Here is a 23,422-nt window from a genome sequence, read left to right as displayed (position 1 = left end):
ATGATGTACATAATGGGCCCCGCCTGCTAGCCTGCTCCCTAAAATATCACGGGTTTGCTCATTTTTGTATACAGGGTGCCTACATTCTGCATGTACTGGTTGCATGGCAACATGGGCAAATGGCTTGCGATACCTATTTGGTCCATAAATTACCATACAGCATATATTCAAGGGGGACGCGGGTGGCGCTGTGGGTTAAACCACAGAGGCTAGGACTAGCTGATCAGAAGGTCGGCGGTTCGAATCCCCGTGACGGGGTGAGGTCCCGTTGCTCGGTCCCTGCTCCTGCCAACCTACCAGTTCGAAAGCACGTCAAAGTGCAAGTAGATAAATAGGTACAACTCCGGCGGGAAGGTAGACGGTGTTTCCGTGCGCTGCTCTGGTTCGCCAGAAGCGGCTTAGTCCTGCTGGCCACATGACCCAGAAGCTGTACGCCGGCTCCCTTGGCAAATAAAGCGAGAAGAGCGCCGCAACCCCAGAGTCGGCCACGACTGGACCTAATGGTCAGGGCTCCCTTTACCTGTACTTTACTATATATTCAACACAAAAAAAACAGCGACCATTTGTTGTTGACAAAGAACAGCTGGACATATAAAGGACCCCATTACCTTCACTAGCTTTGGGCCTCATCAAACCTAAATCCGGCCCTGGCCCTCCCCCATTTCTGATACCCGGTACATACTTTTTGCAGATGGGGACCTCCTGCGTGGGGCTGAGGTGGGGCCTGCCCACAGCTTCTGCGTGCAAGGAAAAGAGGCCCCCTAGGATGTAATCTCCTGCCAGGTGGAAATGGGAAGCGGGCGTGGTTATTGAGGCCACGGCAGCCACCAAGGCATAGATGCAGGCTGCCACTAGTCCGGTGAAGCGCATGGTGGGGCACTTTTTTATGGCACCCTCATATCGGCAGCTGTCCAGCCAGAAGATGAATGAGATGTTTCTGACCTTCCCCTTGCCACCTGCCAGAGCCTTTCGCTAGCTCCTTTGCATAGAAGGCAGGTAAGGACCAGCTCATTTGCATGCATTTATGCATGGGGTGGGCTGGACGCGGGTGGCGCTGTGGTCTAAACCACAGAGCCTAGGGCTTGCCAATCAGAAGGTCGGCGGTTCGAATCCCCGCGACAGGGTGAGCTCCCGTTGCTCAGTCCCTGCTCCTGCCAACCTAGCAGTTCGAAAGCACGTCAAAGTGCAAATAGATAAATAGGTACCACTCCGGTGGGAAGGTAGACGGTGTTTCCGTGCGCTGCTCTGGTTCGCCAGAAGCGGCTTAGTCATGCTGGCCACATGACCCAGAAGTTGTACACCAGCTCCCTCGGCCAGTAAAGCGAGATGAGCACCACAACCCCAGAGTTGTCCGCGACTTGACCTAACGGTCAGGAGTCCCTTTACCTTTATGCATGGTGTGGGGAACAGTGACCTGGGCATTGAACTCAATGGCTCAAGTGAAAACATAGGCCTCAGTCGTTTCGCTGCAATGTGCTGACCGCTTTATATCTTTCAGGTTTGGCCAACGTGGCCCCCTGCAGCTGTTAAAGGTAAAGGTAAAGGGACCCCTGACCATTAGGTCCAGTCGTGACTGACTCTGCGGTTACGGCGCTCATCTCGCTTTATTGGCTGAGGGAGCCGGCGTACAGCTTCCGGGTCATGGGGCCAGCATGACTAAGCCACTTCTGGCGAACCAGAACAGCGCATAAAACGCCGTTTACCTTCCCGCCGGAGCGGTACCTATTTATCTACTTGCTCTTTGACATGCTTTCGAACTGCTAGGCTGGCAGGAGCAGGGACAGAGCAACAGGAGTTCACCCCGTCACGGGGATTCGAACCACAGACCTAGTCTCTGTGGTTTAACCCACAGTGCCACCTGCAGATGTTACTGGACTCCAGTTCCCATCAGCCCCTGACAGCTCAAACAATGGTCCAGGATGATGGGTGTCAGAGTCCTTCAACAGCAGGAGAGCCAGAGTTTCCCCAGCCCTACCTTAAAAGCTAGGGGCAGTGAAGGCAAGAGATGGTCCGGTTCAGAACTTAGCTGAGATGGCGAAATGACATGTTTAACCAGAGAAAAGTCACTGTTCACATTTTTTGACGACTGGAAGCCTCCCATAGACTTTGAATGGAAAAGAAAAATAATGACTTTGGATTTGAAGACTGAAGATGTTTTTTGTAGAAAGTGGCTTTGTTAGGTATTGAGTGAATGAAGTGAATGTTGTTTGCATATGGCAAACAAAGAATTCAAAGTCTTACTTTCTGAATTTTATTTCTTTCTCTCTTTAACCATTCTATTTCCTTATTTCTCTTGCGCTCTTTCTTGATTCCTCCCCCCCCCCCTTTGCTTTATACTATTTAGATCAAAGTCTTAATTTGGACAATAAAAGGAGGGGAAGATATTCAGTATTAAGTTTTGTACTTTTCTCTATAAACACTAATAATTTTTTTTAAGACTATAGAGAGCCTTTATTCTCAATAATAAAGGAGCACACAGGTGAAGAATACTTTTCTTTCTTTATTATTTGTAAGCGGAATCTTTCTACGAGTTAATACTTCATGATCCCTTTGGAGCTGTGCCGTATCTTCGCATTTTTGCCCTTCCGGGAGGTGCTTCTTTATGGTTTAAATATCAGATTCTTTGTTTTCTTCCTCTTTGTTGTCTGTACTTTGGAGGGGAGGGGGCTTAACAAATCAATAAAATTAAAAGAAAGAAAGAAATGGACTTCTGTTTATGTCAGGGGATGGTTTATGCCAGGGGATCATAAACCAAAAAAAAAAACCCTCAGCCCTCTTACCTCCCAGATTTGCACCATGCTAGAAAACTCCTCTCCCCCTTTTTTCATGCAAAGCTCAGGGTTCGCTCAGGCAAATAACCCTATGCTTTGGATTTGCATAAGTAGCCTGTTTGCATTTAACCTTACAAGAACAGGCCAACTGCTCTGTCAAAGCTGTGGAGGGTTGCATTTTGAGAGCACGACAGCGATCTTGATCCGGGGACCCCGGCGTTCTTTGGAGGACGAGGGCAGGGGCAACTTTCTGTTGTTGTTGTTTGTTTGTTTGTTTGTTTGTTTGTTTGTACCCTGCCCATTTGGCTGGGTTTCCTCAGCCACTCTGGGCAGCTTCCAATATTAAAAACATAATACAGCATCATAAGTAGACATTAAAAACTTCCCTAAACAGGGCTGCCTTCAGATGTCTTCTAAAAGTTGCTTATTTCTAAATAGTTGTTTATTTCCTTGACATCTGATGGGAGGGCATTCCACAGGGCAGGTGCCACTACCGAGAAGGCCCTCTGCCTGGTTCCCTGTAACCTCACTTCTAGCTGCAAGGGAACCACCAGAAGGCCCTCAGTGCTGGACCTCAGTGTCTGGGCTGGATGATGGGGGTGGAGATGCTCCTTCACGTATACAGTACTGGGCCAAGGCCATTTAGGCCTTTAAAGGTCAGCACCAACACTTTGAGTTGTGCTCGGAAATGTACTGGGAGCCAATGAAGGTCTTTCAGGACCAGTGGTATATGGTCTCAGTGGCCGCTCCCAGTCACCAGTCTAGCTGCTGCATTCTGGATTAATTGCAGTTTCTGAGTCACCTTCAAAGGTAGCCCCACGTAGAGCGCATTGCAGTAGTCCAAGCGGGAGACTGCCCAGATCATCCTAAGAACATAAGAAGAGTCTGCTGGATCAGGCCAATGGCCCATCTAGTCCAGCACTGTCCTCTCACAGTGGCTGCCCAGATGCCTCCCAATGGACAGTCTGCAAGCAGGATTCAAGCAGAAGACCACCCACTCTCCTGAGGTTTCCAGCAACTGGTATTCGGAAGTATCACTGCCTCCAACCCTGGATGCTAGATTTCTGCCACATCACTGCTTCTTGGCATAACCTACCTCGAAGGGTTGTTGTGGGATGAAATGAGGGGGGAGCAGAAGCCACCTTGAGCTTCTTGGAGGAAGAAACATGGGACAGAAATGCAAGTTCTGCAGCAGGGATTAGGAGGCAGCGATGGCCATCAACATGATTGGCTTTAAAAGAGAGGATTCATGGAGGAAAGAGCTATTTGTGGCTACAATCCTCAATTGCTATGTGTTATGGTGCATGGGAAGCGGGTGGCGCTGTGGGTTAAACCACAGAGCCTAGGACTTGCCGATCAGAAGGTCGGCGGTTCGAATCCCCGCGACAGGTTGAGCTCCCGTTGCTCAGTCCCTGCTCCTGCCAACCTAGCAGTTCGAAAGCACGTCAAAGTAGATAAATAGGTACCGCTCCGGCGGGAAGGTAAACAGCGTTTCCGTGCGCTGCTCTGGTTCACCAGAAGTGGCTTAGTCATGCTGGCCAAATGACCCGGAAGCTGTATGCTGGCTCCCTCGGCCAATAAAGCAAAATGAGCGCCGCAACCCCAGAGTCGGCCACGACTGGACCTAATGGTCAGGGGTCCCTTTACCTTACTATGGTGCATTGTCATAAAACTGTAGAGTTGGAATGGCCATCTAGCCCAGGGATTCCCCGACTGAGGTCTCCAGCTGTTGAGGACTACAACTCCCATCATCCCTAGCTAGCAGGACCAGTGGTCAGGGATGATGGGAATTGTAGTCCCAAAACAGCTGAAGGCCCAGGTTTGGGAAACCCTGCTCTACAGAGACTTATCAACTGCTTTGCCCAAGACTGCAGGGCGCTTGGGCTTTCAGCAGCCTGGCGAAATAGAAGAAATAATCTAGATGATCCCCCTCACCCGGAATCTTGCTTACAGAACATGAACACCTGATTTTCCCAGCATCCCAATTACGATTCAGTCTACTTTCCTCTGGGGGCAGGAAGGACACCTGATGAAAAGTCATGCCGAATAAGATGAGTCAGTTAGTGGATATTTCCATCTGATGTTACAGAGGGCTCAGCAATCTGGCTGGTTTGCATACATTTCCCTGCCCTGAAGTATCTGAACTCAAACCTGGAACAGAGGAGTGCAAAAGCTGAAGCCGACAGACACACCTAAGACAGAAACCTCTCCCAGGCATTGCCTGGTGAAAAGAATCTCGGGATGCAGGGTTTGGGGAGAGCTGCTGCCAGTCAGAGTAGGCAGTGCAGAGTTAGATGGACCAATGGCCCAGCTCAGCAAATGGGCTGTAGCTCAGTGGTAAACAGTTGTATATGTTTCAGTCTGAACCCCGAAAAAGTTGTTACCAGTCAGCACAGGTTAATTTTTATCATTTACAGGGGTACCTCGGGTTACGAACTTAATTTGTTCCGGAGGTCCGTTCTTAACCTGAAACCATTCTTAATCCGAGGTACCACTTTAGCTAATGGAGCCTCCCGCTGTAGGCGGCGCAATTTCTGTTCTCATTCTGGGGCAAAGTTCCTAACCCAAGGTACTACTTCCAGGTTAGCAGAGTTTGTAACCCAAGGTGTTTCTAACCTGAGGTACCACATTATTATTATTATTATTATTATTATTATTATTATTATTATTATTTACATTTAGTCTTGTTTTGTTTCTTGAAAAGTAAACTCAAAGCAGCTTGCTACACATCTTCGCAACTGAGTCGTTACCAACTGGATTTCCAGGACACAAACTGGACTAGAACCTTAGGGTCCTGTGGCAGAGCGTGCCCAAGCAAGGTAATGCTGCTGTTGCAATTTATGGGAAATGAATTTTAAGCATAAGGGATGTGCGCCTTGTCTGAAGACGAAGAGGCCTATTTACACCATTAATTGACGGGATGCCTGTAGAATTCATTAAGTGGTTCCGGTTGCGTTTTCGAGACTTTAGTGGAACAAAATGGTGTCCCGGTGGCAGGATCACGGCCCGTGGGGCCTCTATTTCCCAAGCAAATGCGTTTAGCTCACCTCTGCAGCTGCTGATGTCACACAAGAGTCCACAAAGTCACACGGCATTTTGTATTGTTGCAGGAACCCCCCCCCCAATCATTCAGTTTGTACAAACACGACACACACACACACACACACACACACACACACACACACACACGACATACGTGAACGTTTCTGTTATAAATTCATAGTAAATCAACCATACATCGGATTTACACTGGTCCACTTTTATTTTACTCCATGAAGGAAGGACTATCAAAGGGGGGTGGTTTGATACAGGATGGCCATAATCCCTTAACCATACCAGCACATACACAGGAGCCCTACCCAGTTGACATGACAACCTTGATGGTCCCAGACAGAAGACCATCCAGGTCACAAAGGACTTGGATATGGGAGTGGAACATGGACTGGAACAAAGGACAATGATCAGCTCTTCCCTCTGGGGGCAGGAAACTGCCAACTCCCTTTGTCCTCTGGAAATGACTCATGGGGAAGGGGAGAGGAGGAACCAGCCAGGTGACAAGATACTCAGGTTACCTCCACAAACCCCTCCCGCAACCCCTCCTTTTTGTGATGTAGTTGTGATGTAGTCTTAGGGGTGTAGTTTGGGGGATTAGTAACTAATAAAAGCTGGGGTCTTCTTTTGTTCTGGACTTCCGTTTTGCTTCATCTTGTTGCGGGTGGGAGTCCTGTCATGACAGTATTCAATAAAGGCCTAGCCTACAGGCTGCTGTTTTGCTCCAAGTTATCCTGGTTGGTGTCTTTGTTTTTGTCCAAGGGAGCCCTCAGATTTTTCTGTTAACAGTATGACTCGTGGTCTCATTCAACCCAACGCTAAAAGGTTTTTACCCACAGATTTCCACTTGTGGGACCCCCAAGAGCTGGGTTCCTACACCGGAGGAAAGTTGCCTCTAACCCCCTGAGCAAACTCAAAAGTGTGTGCATGTCACATGAATTGAAATCCTCAGGCCCAATGGCAAGATGTGGCCCTCCAGACTCTATATCTGGCCCTCAGGATCTCAAACCACAACGCCTCCCATCAGGCAACTCAGCAGTGCCCTAAGCCTCCCCACCCCTTCCCTAAGTAAAAGTATTTTAATAAGCCAAGTCCGAAAATGCATGAAATCTTAATTAGATTTACTAAGCTCTCTTTGTTCCAAAGGCACATAAAAATATACACCTGATTACATTATTATTAACACTGAATTTAACAGCCTCGTTGAGCTGTTAAACATATTGCATGTTAGCTGCCCACAAACCAATCAATTCCATTTTAACCTTCCCCTCCAAAGAATCCTTCTTTTATTTTATTCGGAAAGTTGATGCCGGAATCTGGATAAAAATATCAGGGCTGCAAAAATAGGCATCCTTAAAAAAAAAATAAAAACCACCTTTGCCTTGCTCCACTTCAGTGATCAAATCTACAGCAGGTGAGGTTTATAAAGAAAGAGGCATTGTTGTCCAAATAATATTGGCCAATGGGAACTTGGGTTTTGGAGATTCTATCCAAAAACCACAAAACCCCACAGGGGTTGGAAGGAACAGGTCACACAGGCCAGCAAGTTTGCAATGCTCGCTGCTGATACGATCCATGCTCAGTCTGAAAGCCGGAGGTTTTTTGGGGGATGCAACCCTCTTTTTCCAACCCACAACTCTGAGCGCAAAGGCTGCAGGGTCAGCTCAGACAAGCAAATGTCCCTATGAACCAGCGTTTCAACGAAGTTGCGCTTGGCAGAGAAACCGTATTCCTCTGCCCGGATGGGAGCAGGGCACGGTTTAAGGTGGAAAAACAGAATGATGCAAACTTTTTAGAGACTCGGATCAAGAGGGCTTAGCTCAGCATATCTGGAATCCTACCAAGGTTTAAAATGTGTTGAAATTAAGAGAGCTTTTTAAAGATTAAAATAATATTAATAATTAAAGGTTATTCCAAAGGCTAACATTGCACTGAGCCTCAATGTTTCCTCCAAAACAGGAAATAAGGTTCCCCAAGGGATTTGGGGAGGGAGTTCCTAAATACACCTGTGTATTATGAGAGATTGCCACTACTTTAACAGATCCACAGTGCGGTGGGTCGGTAACCCAACTGCGGCTCCAAGATAAAGGCACTGTCGAGAGCTGCATCACTGCATGTACGGATACTTCCAATCCCCCAGGGGTGCGTGGGTTTCTTTGACAGCTTGGGGGGACGTCCAGCGCAGGATGTAGTGGGGGCTCCCGGGCTTGTCATTCGTTCCTGTTTCCAAAAGGGGGAAATGCAATCTGAGAACAACGATTTCCCTTTTTTTCCCCGAAACACAAAACAAGCAAAGCAAGCTGCTAGACCTCATTGCGACTCCGGCTACTTATTTCACGTTAGGGATTTTCTATTGCTAACACTGTTTTCTTCTTCTTTTGCCTTCTTCTTTTCATTGGTCTTTACCTCTTTGCATTTTAAACTTTTTCTATGGTTTTCTTGCATGGTTCTGTTTTTATTGCTGTAAACCGCTATGACATGCATTTTTGAAATGCTAATTTAAAAAAAAAACACACACACAAGATATTGAATAAATAAATCTTGGGATTTGGAAGTATGCACTATTACAAAGAAATGTAATATTACATTTCCTCTCGGCACTCCCTGTTAATTCCTTTTGGGCAGCCAACATGGTATAGAGCAGGGATGTCCAACAGGTCGATCGCGATCTACTGGTAGATCCCTGCGAGGCCTTGGTAGATCACTGTTTGATCTCTGGCTGCCTTTCCTCAGCATCGTTGAAACTGACTCCTGCCCTGCCCTCCATTGTTGTCTGATCAGTGGAAGGGAAGAGAGAGCTTTCCCTCTGTGGCTGTTATCACTCAAAGCGATATTATTGTGAGTGACTTTTCCCCTTTGACCCTTGCCTCACACACCCCTCAAAAACGGGAAAAGCTCCCTAAGAAAAGTTCAACAACTTTGACCTGAACCCCCCAAAAGCGGGGGTAGATCATTGCCAGATTTTAATTCTGAAAGTAAATCACAGTCTCTCGGGAGTTGGCCACTGCTGGTGTAGAGTGTCAGACCTGGGAGGGCCCAGGGTTCAAATCACCCCATTTGGCCACACGAAGCGCCCCCCCCCCCGGGAGACCTTGGGGGACAGCCGCTGTCCCTCAGCCTAGCCTACCCCACAGGGTCGTTGTGAGGATAAAATGAGGGGGAGCACTAGACATGCCACTTTGAGCTCCTTATAGGAAAGAAGATGATCGTAGAATTGCAAGGGATTCCAAAGGCTCACCTAGGCCAATTCCATGACAGATAGCCATCCAACCTCTGCTTAAATTCTATTATTATTATTATTATTATTATTATTATTATTATTATTAATACCCTGCCTATCTGACTGGGTTTCCCCAGCCACCCTGAGCAGCTTCCAACAGAATATTAAAATACAATAACCTATTAAACATTAGAAGCTTCCCTAAACAGGGCTGCCTTCAGACGTATTCTTAAAGTCTGGTAGTTATTCTTCTCTTTGACATCTGGTGGGAGGGCATTCCACAGGGGAGGCGCCACTACCGAGAAGGCCCTCCACCTGGTTCCCTGTAACTTGGCTTCTCGCAGTGAGGGAACCGCCAGAAGGCCCTTGGCGCTGGACCTCAGTGTCCGGGCAGAACGATGGGGGTGGAGGCGCTCCTTCAGGTATACTGGGCCGAGGCCGTTTAGGGCTTTAAAGGTGACTAAAACAGAGGAGGCAGGCAGAAGGTGCTGTGCTGCCCCACCCAGTGCAAAACCCCACCCAACTTTCGCTCTCGCACACCTGAGGCCCGGGATCCGCCGAACGGCTGCTGCGCCACGACGGAGCCAGTTGACTTGTCGTTGATGTAGAAGTTGCCGGCTGCGTTCCTCAGGACCTTTGACGCTTCGTCAATGACGGCTCTGTAGGAGATATAGAAATGGGGGCGGGGGGGGGGAGGAAATCATGTTAAGACACCACAAGGCCACACCTGTGCAACAAGTCACACAGACAACCCAGAAGACCAGGGATGGAATCACTGGATGTGCCCTTAGGGAGGGGACAGTCAGTGCCTCTCTCAGCCTAACCTACCTCGCAGGGTCATTGTGGAGATGAAATGAAGAGCACGGAGAGAACCATGCACACCGCACTGAGCTGTTTGGAGGGGAAATAGTGGGGTACCAACCCAATGAAATAATGTCTTGGAAAGACGGCCCAGAATCAAAACCCATACCTATCTAAAATTAGTTCCTCCCCTCTTGACTTGCTGGCACCACCTGATTTGTACTATGCTGGCAAAAGTGGTCAGGATGAGACCCTGTGGGGGAGGGGTGGACTCCAGTGCTTACTTATCTTGGGCAAACACTGCCCCCGTGAGGCCATACGGAGACGTGTTGTCAATCAGCTGAAGGATGTCTTTGTATTGACTCTCTGGGTAAACATACACCGTCAGGATGGGCCCGAAAATTTCCTGAATGTGGGGCGAGAGGGAGGAGATAGGGGGCAAAAGATAAGAGACAAGAGATTCATCTCTGAGAACAGCACTGGTGTGAGTGTCTAAGCCTCTGCAGATCCTCAGGATCTGCCCCAAACCTTCCACATTCAGCTTAGATAACACCTAGAGTCGAACTTAGCTGGATGCCACATAATGGGTCTACTCTGTGTAGGACCCCAACTCCCAGCAATATCCCACACCACTGGCCAAGCTTGGCTAAAACTGATGGGAGCTGAGAGTTGCAAGAGAGTTGCAAGTTCCCAATCCCTGAACCAGGCTGTCACTTTGCCTTTACTGCCCCTAGATGCCTCCATCGCTTGCCTTCACTGCCCCCCCCAGTTCCCTCCATCACATCATATAGTGCAGAGATGGGCGACCTATTGATCTCTGGATGCTGCTGGACTACAACTCCCATCATCCCTGGCCATTGTCTCTACTGGATGAAGCTAATGGGACCTGGAGTCCAACGACCTCTGGGTTTTTTCCCGGAGTAGAACGTGAGATCCAACATAAAATGTTTCTGCCTCCAGTCTTAACAGATCAAAGCCTTTTTCCTTTCTAAGGTAAAGGGACCCCTGATTGTTAGGTCCAGTCGTGGATGACTCTGGGGTTGCAGCGCTCATCTTGCTTTACTGGCCGAAGGAGCCGGCGTACAGCTTCCGGGTCACGTGGCCAGCATGACTAAGCCGCTTCTGGCGAACCAGAGCAGCGCACGGAAACACTGTTTACCTTCCCGCTGGAGCGATACCTATTTATCTACTTGCACTGGCATGCTTTTGAACTGCTAGGTTGGCAGGAGCAGGGACTGAGCAACGGGAGCTCACCCCATTGCGGGGATTCAAACCGCCGACCTTCTGATCAGCAAGTCCTAGGCTCTGTGGTTTAACCCACAGCACCATCCGTGTCCCTTTTCCTTTCCTTAGGGTAAATGCCTTCATCCATGGTACCCACCTTGGAAGCTGTGTTGGGGGGGGGGACACAAATAGTGTTGGCAATTTTTGCTTTAGCAAGCAGCTGGATCAGGCCCATGCCTCATCTAGTCCAGCGTCCTGTTCTCTCAGTGGCCAGCCTGATGAAACCCACAAGCGAGACCTGAACCCAATCCCCAATCCCTTCTTGCAATTTCCAGCAACCAGTATTCAGGAACATTGCTGCTTCTGACTGTGGAGGCAGAGCACAGCCATAAATAAAGAATAAATAATAAAATTTTATTATTATTTGATTTGAACTGATTTTATAATGAAATGATTTTAGAATGTTGTATTATTTTATTGTTGTTAACCACAGCTTCGGCTGGGGAGGGCGGGATATAAATAAAATTTTATTATTTATTATTTATTATACACAGACCCCAAATTTTTCCAATCCCCTTTCAAAGCCATCCAAGTTGGATCTTGTGGCCTGGAAACAATGCCTTATGAGGAACGGCTAAGGGAGCTGGGCATGTTTAGCCTGGAGAAGAGGAGGTTAAGGGGTGATATGATAGCCATGTTCAAATATATAAAAGGATGTCACATAGAGGAGGGAGAAAGGTTGTTTTCTGCTGCTCCAGAGAAGCGGACACGGAGCAATGGATCCAAACTACAAGAAAGAAGATTCCACCTAAACATTAGGAAGAACTTCCTGACAGTAAGAGCTGTTTGACAGTGGAATTTGCTGCCAAGGAGTGTGGTGGAGTCTCCTTCTTTGGAGGTCTTTAAGCAGAAGCTTGACAACCATATGTCAGGAGTGCTCTGATGGTGTTTCCTGCTTGGCAGGGGGTTGGACTCGATGGCCCTTGTGGTCTCTTCCAACTCTATGATTCTATGATTCTATTCTATGACTTCCTAGCTACACCTGGCCTCGCTTTCCGGATTCACACGGAATGTATATGTGAGCCACAAGAGGACGGTCAACGTTCCCCTGGCAAGAAACGCTGCCCCCTTCGAAGACTCACCTCTTGCATGATGGGGTCTTTCGGGTCCTTCGTCTCAATAATACACGGCTGGACAAAATACCCAACCTTATCGTCGCACCCGCCTCCGGCCAGGATGCTTAGGTTCGACGACGTCTCGGCGTGGCCGAGCCACTTCTTGATGCGCTCGAAAGACTGGAAGAGAAGAAGGACATAAGAGCATAAAGAGAACCTTACAGATCAGGCCAACGACCCATCAAGTCCACCATCTCACGGTGGCAGAACAGGAAACCAGCAAGCAAGGATCTGGTCACAAGAGCCCTCTTCCCCTTCCCACTGTTGCCAGAAACTAGCATTCAGAAGCATGGCTGCCTGTGGCTAGCAGCCATTGATAGTCTCTTCCTCCTCCATGAATTTGTCCAATAATCTTTTAAAGCCACATAAGCTGGTGGCCATCACTGCCTCCTGTGGCAGGGAGTTCCGTAGTTTAACGATGTGCTGCATAAAGTTCTTTTATCCGTCCTGAATTACCATATCCCACGTTCAGCTTCAACGGATGCCTAGCGAGTTCTAGTGTTATTTTGAGAGGGAGAAAAAAACCTTTCTCTATCCACTTTCTCCGTGCCACCCATAAATTTATAAGCTTCTATCGGGTCGCCTCTTACTTACCATTTCTCTAAACCAGTGTTTTCCAAACTTGAGCCTCCAGCTGTTTGTTTTGGACTACAACTCCCATCATTCCTAGTTAGCAGGAGCAGCGGTCATGGATGATGGGAATTGTAGTCCAAAAACAGCCGGAGACCCAAGTTTGGGAAAACATTGCTCTAAACCAAAAAGTCCCAAACGCTGCAACCTTCCTTCATAGGGGAGTCGCTACACACACACACACACACACACACACACACACAGCCTTTGATTATTTGGCTTGTCCTTTTCTGAATCTTTTCCAACTCTATAATATCCCTTTTGAAGGGAGGCAACCAGAACGAGACACAGTATTCCAGATGCAGTCGCACCACGGGTTTGTATAATGGCGTTACGGCACGGGCAGTTTCCATTTCTATCCCCACCCTACAAAATTTGGGTGCGGCCACCGGAATGGGGGGTTTATGAAGGAAGGCCCAAGTCCTGCAGGTACCCAGTTCGCATTCACACAACCGCCTGCATTTGGGTGATCGATACAAGCACCCCGACAGCACTCTACTGTGTCGACTTCAGAGTTGTTCTCCGCTGGAAATCGAGCATCACCATATAAAGCCCTTAACAGCTTGGGACTCGTTTGCTTGCAGGGTCGCCTTAACAGACACCCACTCGACTAACCAATTCTGCAAAACTGCCACTGTTACAGTTGCCTGTTGTACACTACGCAAAGGATCTTTTTCATGAAGGCCACACCTACACTTTGGAACTCCCCGCCTCTTGAAATCCAGAACGTGCCAAAACTCACGGCACCCTTTTCGGCACCCACCAGAAACATTTTTTTTTTTGCCTAGCCACGCGTTCTTCAGCTGACTGCCAGTCTTAATTCTTTCGGAAGTTTTCGAATATGTTTGTTTCCATAAAGCACTCAGAGGTTATACAGTGGTACCTCTGGTTGAGAACTTAATTCGTTCCGGAGGTCCGTTCTTAACCTGAAACTGTTCTTAATCTGAAGCACCACTTTAGCTAATGGGGCCTCCCGCTGCTGTTGTACGATTTCTGTTATCATCCTGAAGCAAAGTTCTTAACCTGAGGTAGCGGAGTCTGTAACCTGAAGCGTATGTAACCTGAAGCGTCTGTAACCCAAGGTACCACTGTAATGCCCCCAAGCGGTGGCTCCACTTGGGGGTGGGTTGAGCTAGATGGAAGGGACGGAGGCCACCCCTGACCTTCTTAGGAGGGCCAAGAAAAGGAAAGAAGAGGAGGATTCTGGGAAACAAGAAACTTGCCCCAAAGATAGATCCCCGTGCGGTCAGTGGCGCCTCTTCCCAACCCGTTTGGGTGTGACGAGAGATTAGCCCGATTCAACAGGAGAAGCAAAGGACTTCAAAGGGAAAGTCTTCGGCTACGGGAAGGGGGAAATGTGCCTAGACGGAGCGAAGCAGGGGAACGTGAGGGTGGGGAGCGAAGAGGAGAAGGAGGAGGAGGAGGCGATAGCAGCAGCGGTGGGGTTATCATTATTGACAGATGCCTGCTCCTAAGCTGTGAAAATACGTCTTTAAAGAAAGCATTTGCCGGCTCAGCCGTAATCTCAGCAGGGATTCGCTCAGCAGAAAAGGCAGGAATGGAGGAAGCTCAGCTCCTGGGAGGTGGAGATAGCAGAGCGAGGGGAGGCGAGGAAGGAACCGAGATGGGGGTAACGCCATGCAGGACCCAGAGACTGGGGAGGGGGGTGGGACAGGGAGCCATGGAAAGCGGGACAAGGAAGGGCAGGTGGCTGTGGGATCGCTGGCTGTGGGTCCAAGAAGGATGGGGAGGCCAGATGTATATCCCTAGGTGGAAGGAGGAAACGGGTTTGCTAATTTGGGCCTTTTTTTGTTCCTTTCTATCCCACCTTTTTCTCCCGAGGAGCTCAAGGCAACTGACATCGTTCTCCTCCTCTAATCCCCACAACAAACCTGCGAGGTAGTTTAGGCTGCCCCAAGGCCACCAAACGAGTTTCATGGCCAAGTGGGGTGTGGGTGAATTCGAACCCTGGTCTCTGGGGTCCGAGGCCAACGCCATAACCACTACACCACACTGCCTGCAGTGCAAGTGATGCACTCCGGAGTTTCATTGAGGATTATCCTGAGAGACGTTTTCCACCAAGTTTTCCAGGACTAAGCAGCAACCTGCACTGCAGAAGGGCAAAAATCTGCCATAGCCATGAACGTCTTTTGAACCCCTGTCTGGACAGGGATAGACTAACTTCTGTAGTCTATGCTCTGGTAATCTCTAGGTTGTTGTTGTTGTTTAGTCGTTTAGTCGTGTCCGACTCTTCGTGACCCCATGGACCAGAGCACGCCAGGCACTCCTGTCTTCTACTGCCTCCCGCAGCTTGGTCATGCTGGTAGCTTCGAGAACACTGTCCAACCATCGTCCCCTTCTCCTTGTGCCCTCCATCTTTCCCAACATCAGGGTCTTTTCCAGGGAGTTTTCTCTTCTCATGAGGTGGCCAAAGTATTGGAGCCTCAGCTTCAGGATCTGTCCTTCCAGTGAGCACCCGGGGCTGATTTCCTTCAGAATGGATAAGTTTGATCTTCTTGCAGTCCATGGGACTCTCAAGAGTCTCCTCCAGCACCATAATTCAAAAGCATCCATTCTTCGGCGATCAGCCTTCTTTGTGGTCCAGCTCTCACTTCCATACATCACTACTGGGAAAACCATAGCTTTAACTATATAGACCTTTGTCGGCAAGGTGATGTCTCTGCTTTTTAAGATGCTGTCTAGGTTTGTCATTGCTTTTCTCCCAAGAAGCAGGCGTCTTTTAATTTCATCATTGCCCCTTCATGGATCACTACCTTGCCGTGGCGAAGGAGCTTGAATAACTCAGAGAAGCTATGAGCTATGCCGTGCAGGGCCACCCAAGATGGAAGGTCATAGTGGAGAGTTTTGAGCAAACGTGATCCACCTGGAGCAGGAACCGGCAAGCCACTCCAGTATCCCTGCCAAGAAAACTCCATGGACAAAGACCTCTAGGTTAGATTACTGCAATTGCGTCTGAGGATAGTTCGGAGGCTTCAAGCTGGTCCAGAATTTGGTGGCCAGGTTGCTCACTGGAGCAAGATGGCATGAGCATATTGCACCGATCCTGGCCCGACTGTGCTGCTTGCCAATTTGTGTCTGGGCCCAATTCAAAGTGCTGCTTTCAATGTATAAAGCCTTAAACGGCTCAGGACCGCAATACCTCAAGGACAGACTCTCCCCATAAAACTGACCTGGACCCTGGGCCCTTCTTCACGTGCCTCTTCTGTGAGAAGTCCAGAGGGTGGCAACACAAGAACGGGGCCTTTTCTGCAGTGGCTCCCTGTCTGTGGAATGCTCACCCCAGGGAGGCTCACCTGGCACCTTCATTATACACCTTTAGGCACCAGGCAAAAACATTCCTCTTCAACCAAGCCTTCCACCTCTATCTGTGGCTTCTGAGAAGTGGGTGAGACGCATTTCCCCACCCCCGCCTTGATTTTAATGCATCTATGTTGCAGGGGTGTAGTTGTAAGTTGCTCTGGGTTGCCTTGGGCAAGATAAAGCAACTAGCCAAGTTAATTAGTGAATAAATGGGGGTCTAAGGCCCAGGGGCTGATTTGAGGTCCTCGAAGCCTCTTTGTCCAGCCCCTAGGACTCTCGCCAGGCCACACCCCCTCCTCTGAGGCCACACCCCTCACTGCCCCTGCTTTGCACCCCACTTCCCTGGCTAGGAAGTGCTTCCCTTGAACTCTGAAAATGCCTCTTCCTTCTTTGGATGGGGGCATAGAGAAGGACATGCGACTGTTTTATTAAGGTACCCAGTGCCAGATTTACATATAAGCTAAACAAGCTATAGCTTAGGGCCCCACTCTCTTGGGGGGCCCCAAAAAAAATTTAAAGGGGGGAAAAACTGGATGTACATTTCCAAAATATAAGATAAAAAATCAAGTAATATAAAACCTATATACAGCAACAGTAGTGTAGGTCCATCAATTACCATATAGCATATATTCAACACAAAAACCAGCGACAATTTGTTGTTGACAGCTGGACGTATAAAAGGCCCCATTAGCTTCAGTAGCTTAGGGCCTCACCAAACCTAAATCCGGCCCTGAAAGTACCCTACTGCACAAAGGCAAAATTTACCTTTGTTGCCCCTCCCACTTTTGCCTCTGCCCCCATCCACTATGACACGTGGCCCCCGAAAGCCTGCCTAGAAGTGAATGTGACCCTCAGTCTGCAAAAGACTGGGCAACTACTGGCCAAAGGATAAGGAGTGTGCACATGTGTTGTTGTTGTTGTTGTTGTCGTTGCTGCTAAATTTGTTTCATCCAAATCTTTCTCAAAAAAAGCCCTGGGGTGGCGGCTACCAGCAGCTAACACACAAAATGGATTTTACAGAAACCATAATCTAGAATCCGTTATGATGCTCAAAAAATCCAAGAATCCCAGCTTGGCCATACAATTCTCCATTAGTGATGGAGGTTGGCGCCCACTGGGCCCAGTAGGGCAGAAGGCAGGGAGCCAAACAGCAGGTGGCGCTAGAGCAAAAGACAGGCAGGGCCAACCCCTGGTCTGGTTGCAATACAAAAGCCAGGCAGGGAATCACTAGCTTAGGGCAGAGTCTACTGGGCCAGTGAGATCAACCCTACAGCATCCCAAAAGCCTGCAAGGATAAATGAACAAAACCAGCATAGGGGGCAGTCAGAGGTGCACAGGGACGGAATTTCCATAGAGAAATCCTGATTTCACCGTACGGAATTACTGGAGCGACCGGAAAAGAGATACGAATGAAGCCCGTTACCTTGTGGTCGATGACAGCAGAGAAGAACGTCTCAAAATCTGTCGGCTGGGGAGAAAAGGAAACGAGGAAGAAAAATGTGAGATGCCACTTGGTTTCCGTTCTGCCCATCTCCCACCAAAACGAGGGCTGCATTCATGTCTTACACTGAAGGTACTGTGATACCATTTTAACACCGCTTCGGCTTCCTCTGAAGGATTCTGGGAACTGTAGTTTGTTAAAGGTGCTGAAGGTTGTCTGAGATCCCTCTTCCCCTCCCGAGTTATTCCCTGGGAAGAGGGAATGATTTCTAAACTGCTTTGGAAATTGTAGCTCTGGGAGGGGAATGGGGGAACTGCCTAGCAAATCTCAGCAGCCTTAACAAACTACAGTTCCCAGAATCCTTCAGAGGAAGCCATGATTGTTTAAAGTGACATGATAAAGGTAAAGATAAAGGGACCCCTGACCATTAGGTCCAGTCGCGCTACAGTTCTGAGTCCCACTAAAAACCATTAATCTCGCTATCTGCAATGGCCGAAACTAATGTAATTAATTGCCAAATGAAGTTCAGTGTCTTTAGGTACAGAAGCTACTATCATCAATGCTTTCCCCAAAGAATTCAGGGAGCTGTAGTCTGTTACGGGTGCTGAGAGTTATTCTTCCGCACACAGAGCTACAATTCCCAGATCTTCTCGGGAAAAAGGACGGATTGTTAAGGCACTCTGTGAATGTGCTCAATGAAGACACAAATCACAGAGCACGAGATTTGGATGGCGAAGGGATCTAGGTTCAACCTTCGCCATCTATGGCTGGAAGGGGAGCCACCGCATGTTTTGGGGACCCCTCCTGTTTTTGTGACTGCGACCGCTTGCAATATTGTGCTCTGACGTTGCAATCCGCCCTGCGGCCTTGACCCAGGCCGACGGCCCAAGTAGCCCAACATTGCAGTGCCCAGTAGCCCAGCTGCCCCAAAGGGGGAACCTGCAAGGAGCAAGGGCCCTCTCTCTCCTCCTGTGTTTTCCAGAAACTGGGACTCAGAAGCATCTCAGCCTCTGACTGTGGAGCCAGAAAACTGCCACCATGGCTAGTAAGGTAAAGGGACCCCTGACCACTAGGTCCAGTCGTGGCCGACTCTGGGGTTGCGGCGCTCATCTCACTTTATTGGCCAAGGGAGCCGGCGTACAGCTTCCGGGTCATGTGGCCAGCATGACTAAGCCGCTTCTGGTGAACCAGAGCAGCGCACGGAAACGCCGTTTACCTTCCCACCAGAGTGGTACCTATTTATCTACTTGTACTTTGACGTGCTTTTGAACTGCCAGGTTGGCAGGAGCAGGGAGTGAGTAACGGGAGCTCACCCCGTCATGGGGATTCAAACCACCGACCTTCTGATCGGCAAGCCCTAGGCTCTGTGGTTTAACCCACAGCGCCACCCGTGTCAAGCCACCATGGCTAGTAGCCATCAATAGCTTTCTGAAGAAAAAAAGGGGGGTGGCAAAAGGCAGTGGTTTGTTTGTTTGTTTTTTAATTAGTCTGTTCCGTGCAACCAACCCCTGCCTGTGTAGGCAACAAGTTAATTTCTAATTGCCAGAGAGAGAGGGGGAGTATAATGGTACCTCGGGTTAAGTACTTAATTCATTCCGGAGGTCCGTTCTTAACCTGAAACTGTTCTTAACCTGAAGCACCACTTTAGCTAATGGGGCCTCCTGCTACTGCTGCGCCACCAGAGCACAATTTCTGTTCTCATCCTGAAGCAAAGTACTTAATCTGAGGTACTATTTCTGGGTTATCGGAGTCTGTTACCTGAAGCATATGTAACCTGAAGCATATTTAACCCGAGGTACCACTGTACTAAGGACGAAGGAGAGAGTTCTGTAGGGAATGGGGGTGTCAGGCATTGCGGGGAGGGGGCAGGGATGGTCCCGAAAGCGGGGAGGAGGAAAGCAGGGGATAAAGAGGTGCCTTCAATGGGAATTAGCAGCCAGCCAAGTGCAGCCTCTAATCCCATCAGCCACCCGCTGAGCCGCAAAGCCCCTTCAGCGGGAGAGGAGTCTTCCCACTCACATCGCCCACTTTGATCTTCCGGTGCTCTTCCAGGAGCGCAGCTTTGATGCGGGGCCACAGAGAGTCGGGGGCGTAGAGGCGGGAGCAGGCCGAGCACTTCTGCCCGCCGTACTCGAAAGCCGAGCGCAGGGTTCCGCTCACCACGCTGGGCACGTCCGCCGAGGAGTGGACAAAGTGGAAGTTCTTGCCGCCGCATTCTGTGCAGAGGGGGAGAGAGAAGGGAGACATTGGCACGGGAGTTGAGCGGCAGCATGGCGTCGTCTTCCATGCTTCGTGAGAACGTTGGAAGAGCCCTGCGGCTGGATCAGGACCCTGGCCCCGTGTCCTCTTCTCAGAGCGGCCAGTCTGGTACCCTGAGCATGACCCGAGTCCAGCGGCGACACTCTCCTGCAGTTTCTGGGAGCCGAAATCCTCTCTCACACGCACACCCCAATCAAACTCTGAATTGTTGCTTGTTTTTTTATATAATTTATGTTGCGGTCGTGATGCTCTGCTATGCTATTACTGTATGCAAAACAGCTTTGCTGCTCAGGCGAGTGAGAAGCAGCACTGAAATACAGTCATACCTCGGAAGTCGAATGGAATCCGTTCCAGAAGTCTGTTCGACTTCCAAAATGTTCAGAAACCAAAGCACAGCTTCCAATTGGCTGCAGGAAGCCCCTGCAGCCAATCATAAGCCCCGCCGGATGTTCGGCTTCCAAAAATTGTTCACAAACCGGAACAGTCACTTCTGGTTTTGCTATTTCTGACTATCGGTTGAATAAAGGAAATTGATTGATTGATTGACTTCTGGTTTTGCGGCGTTCGGGAGCCAAAACGTTCAAGAACTAAGCTGTTCGAAAACCAAGGTACAGTCATACCTCGGGTTACAGACGCTTCAGGTTCCTTTTTTGGGGTTACAGGCTGCCGAAACCCAGAAGTACCGGAAGGGGTGACTTCTGGGTTTCGGTGGTCATGCATGCGCAGAAGCGCCGAATCGCAACCCGTGTGTGTGCAGACGCGCCACTGCCAGTTGCGAACGTGCATCCCACATGGATCACGTTTGCAACCCGAGCATCCATTGTACAGTTGTATAATGAATGAATGAAACATGGCAGAAGGCAACTCAGAGTCTCCAGAAAAACCATCACCTGAATTTCAGCCTTCAATCCACATGCCTCCCGGAGGAATATAAGAAGCCCCAGCTGGATCAAGCCATCTAGCGCAGTATCCTGTACTCACAGTGGCCAAACAGATGCCCATTACAGGAAGTCCACAAGCAAAGCTCAAGGACAAGGGTGCTCTCTCCTAAGAGCCTTGAGGGGTGGGGAGAGTTGCTGTTCTGCTCAGGTCCTGCAGCAGCGAGTTCCAAAGGTTCGCTGCACATCGCACAGCGCAGATCTGTTTATTTCCAACCTGCCTGAGCACTCCATGCATTCACTGAGTGACTAACAACCACAATGGCTACAGCTGGAGGCAGCTATGCTTCTGAATACCAGTTGCTAAATGTGGCAGGATGGGGAGAGGACTCTGGGGCTCAGATCCTGCTTGGCCTCAGGATCTGAGGCATCAGCTTGGGCACTGTGAGGACAGGATTCTGGGCAAGATGAGCCATGTGTCCTGATCTAGCAGGCTGTTGGTATGAACAACTCAAGTCTTTCCGGCCTCCGTGGAGAATTGGGGCGGCATCACCCACATCAGATGCTTACCCCCAGCAAGCCGTGGGAAGGTGCGGTACCGATCCAGGTTCTCGGAGACCTGCTTCCAGAGGCGTTTGAAGGTTCTGGAAAGGAGGGGAGGAAAAGAAGAAGAGGAGTAGTTTGGATTTGATATCCCGCTTTATCACTACCCAAAGGAGTGTCAAAGCGGCTAACATTCTCCTTTCCCTTCCTCCCCCACAACAAACACTCTGTGAGGTGAGTGGGGCTGAGAGACTTCAGAGAAGTGTGACTGACCCAAGGTCACCCAGCAGCTGCATGTGGAGGAGCGGGGAATCGAACCCGGTTCACCAGATTACGACACTACCGCTCTTAACCACTACACCACACTGGCTCTCATGATGCAGAATTTCAGAACTCAGGCTCTTCCGATGTTCGTATGAACAGTGATGTTACACACACACATAATTATATAATAATTATATACACACATAATTATAGATTATAATTTCTGTTTCGATCTGTCAAGCCTGCCCCTAAACATATTGTATGTGATCCTGGTCCAATCTCTAGGGGGTTGGACTAGATGTCCCTGTGGAGTCCCTTCCAGCTCTAACAATTCTACAATTCTCGGGGCACCAATTCTCTGTTTGCCACCAGCCAGCCGCTTAATTTCTGGCAGAGGCTGCATCAGCAGATTCTCTCTCTCCCTCCCATTACAATTTGCTGTTTTCTGGGGCGAGCGGGAGTTGCCATTTCCACCCCGGCCTGACCCCCCTCTCCTGCATTCTCTGGCTCTCCGAAGACTGCGAGGCTATTAAAAGCGCCAGCCTCCTCTAAACCTCTGAACGAGCGCCACGCTCGGATGCGCCCCTGCTCCTTAAAAGGTGGGGAGCTCATAAATTAGCGCCGGAGTGTGGGACTCCTGGTGTGACAGCATTAGCATTTTTATTGTTTTGAAAAGCAAGAGTTTGGTCACACTTGAAATCAAAAAGAAAAAAAAAGAGGGGGGAGAGAGAGAGAGAGAACGAAATGAAGTACTTCTGGCTTTGCCTCTCCTGCACTCTGCCACGGACAGGAAGTGTCAACCTATAAACAGGAAGTTGAGCAACCTGTAAACACACCTTCCAGGAAGTATCAGCCAATAAACAGGAAGTTGAGCAACAAGCAAAGACAACTTCCAGGAAGTGTCAGTGTGTAAGCAGGAAGCTCAGCATCCCGTAAACAACTCTTCCAGGAAGTGGTACCTATAAACAGGAAGTCAAGCATGCTGCAAATTCATCTTGCAGGAAGTATCAGTCTATAAACAGGAAGCTGAGAAACTTGCAAATACAACTTCCAGGAAGTGTCAGTATGTAAGGAGGAAGCTGTTTACACGTAAACAACTCTTCCAGGAAGTGGTGCCTATAAACAGGAAGTCAAGCATGCTGCAAATTCATCTTGCAGGAAGTATCAGTCTATAAACAGGAAGCTGAGAAACTTGCAAATACAACTTCCAAGAAGTGTCAGTGTGTAAGAAGGAAGTTGAGCATTCTGGTAAACAACTCTTCCAGGAAGTGGCAGCCGATAAATGTCTTCCAGAAAGTGGCAGCCTATAAATAGGAAGCTGAGCTGCCCACAAACATGACCTCCAGGAAGTGGAAGCTTGTAAACAGGAAGCTGAGCATCCCATAAACAGTGGCAGCCTATGAACAGGAAATTGAACAACCTGTAAATAGAACTTCAAATCGGTGGCAGCCTACAAACAGGAGGTCTCCCACCCCTCCTAACTCACGGTACACTGCCGGTGAAGTTGAGCCCACAAAAGTGCTCTGAGGCGGTCACTGTATCGCCAAAAACGGGGCCGTCGGCCGGGACGAACTGGATGATGTTGGGCGGGAGCCCCGCTTCCAAAAGGATCTTGTAGACGGCATAGCTGGACAGCATGGCTGTGTCGCTAGGTTTCCAGAGGACCACGTTCCCCTGGGAGGGGAGAAAGCAAAGGCCAGATGGCAATTCAGATTTGTCACAGAATCATAGAATTGTAAAGCTGGAAGGGATTCTAGTCCACCCGCCTGCAATGCAACTGGTATTTAGTTAGGACAGTTACCGTATTTTTCGCCCTATAGGGCGCACCAGCCCATAGGGCGCAC

General features: G+C 49.2%; 1 protein-coding gene across 1 annotated transcript in view; it reads right to left on the bottom strand.

Annotated features, from left to right (window-relative positions):
- Nucleotides 1-6,928: 6,928 nt before the first annotated feature.
- The window catches only part of ALDH4A1 (aldehyde dehydrogenase 4 family member A1), a 28,714-nt gene continuing 12,220 nt past the window's right edge, over nucleotides 6,929-23,422 (bottom strand). The window contains exons 8-15 of the mRNA XM_083750240.1: nucleotides 23,065-23,252; nucleotides 21,342-21,415; nucleotides 19,654-19,850; nucleotides 17,617-17,661; nucleotides 12,210-12,362; nucleotides 10,128-10,249; nucleotides 9,583-9,701; nucleotides 6,929-8,042 (exon numbers count right to left, since the gene is read on the bottom strand). Of these exons, the coding sequence (XP_083606366.1) occupies nucleotides 7,930-8,042; nucleotides 9,583-9,701; nucleotides 10,128-10,249; nucleotides 12,210-12,362; nucleotides 17,617-17,661; nucleotides 19,654-19,850; nucleotides 21,342-21,415; nucleotides 23,065-23,252 (1,011 nt within the window). The 3' untranslated portion in view covers nucleotides 6,929-7,929. The remainder of the gene's footprint in view (nucleotides 8,043-9,582; nucleotides 9,702-10,127; nucleotides 10,250-12,209; nucleotides 12,363-17,616; nucleotides 17,662-19,653; nucleotides 19,851-21,341; nucleotides 21,416-23,064; nucleotides 23,253-23,422) is intronic.

This window comes from Podarcis gaigeae, assembly GCF_964106915.1.
Source record: "Podarcis gaigeae genome assembly, chromosome: 8".
NCBI lineage: Eukaryota > Metazoa > Chordata > Lepidosauria > Squamata > Lacertidae > Podarcis > Podarcis gaigeae.
This window is presented reverse-complemented; position numbering and strand designations above follow the sequence as displayed.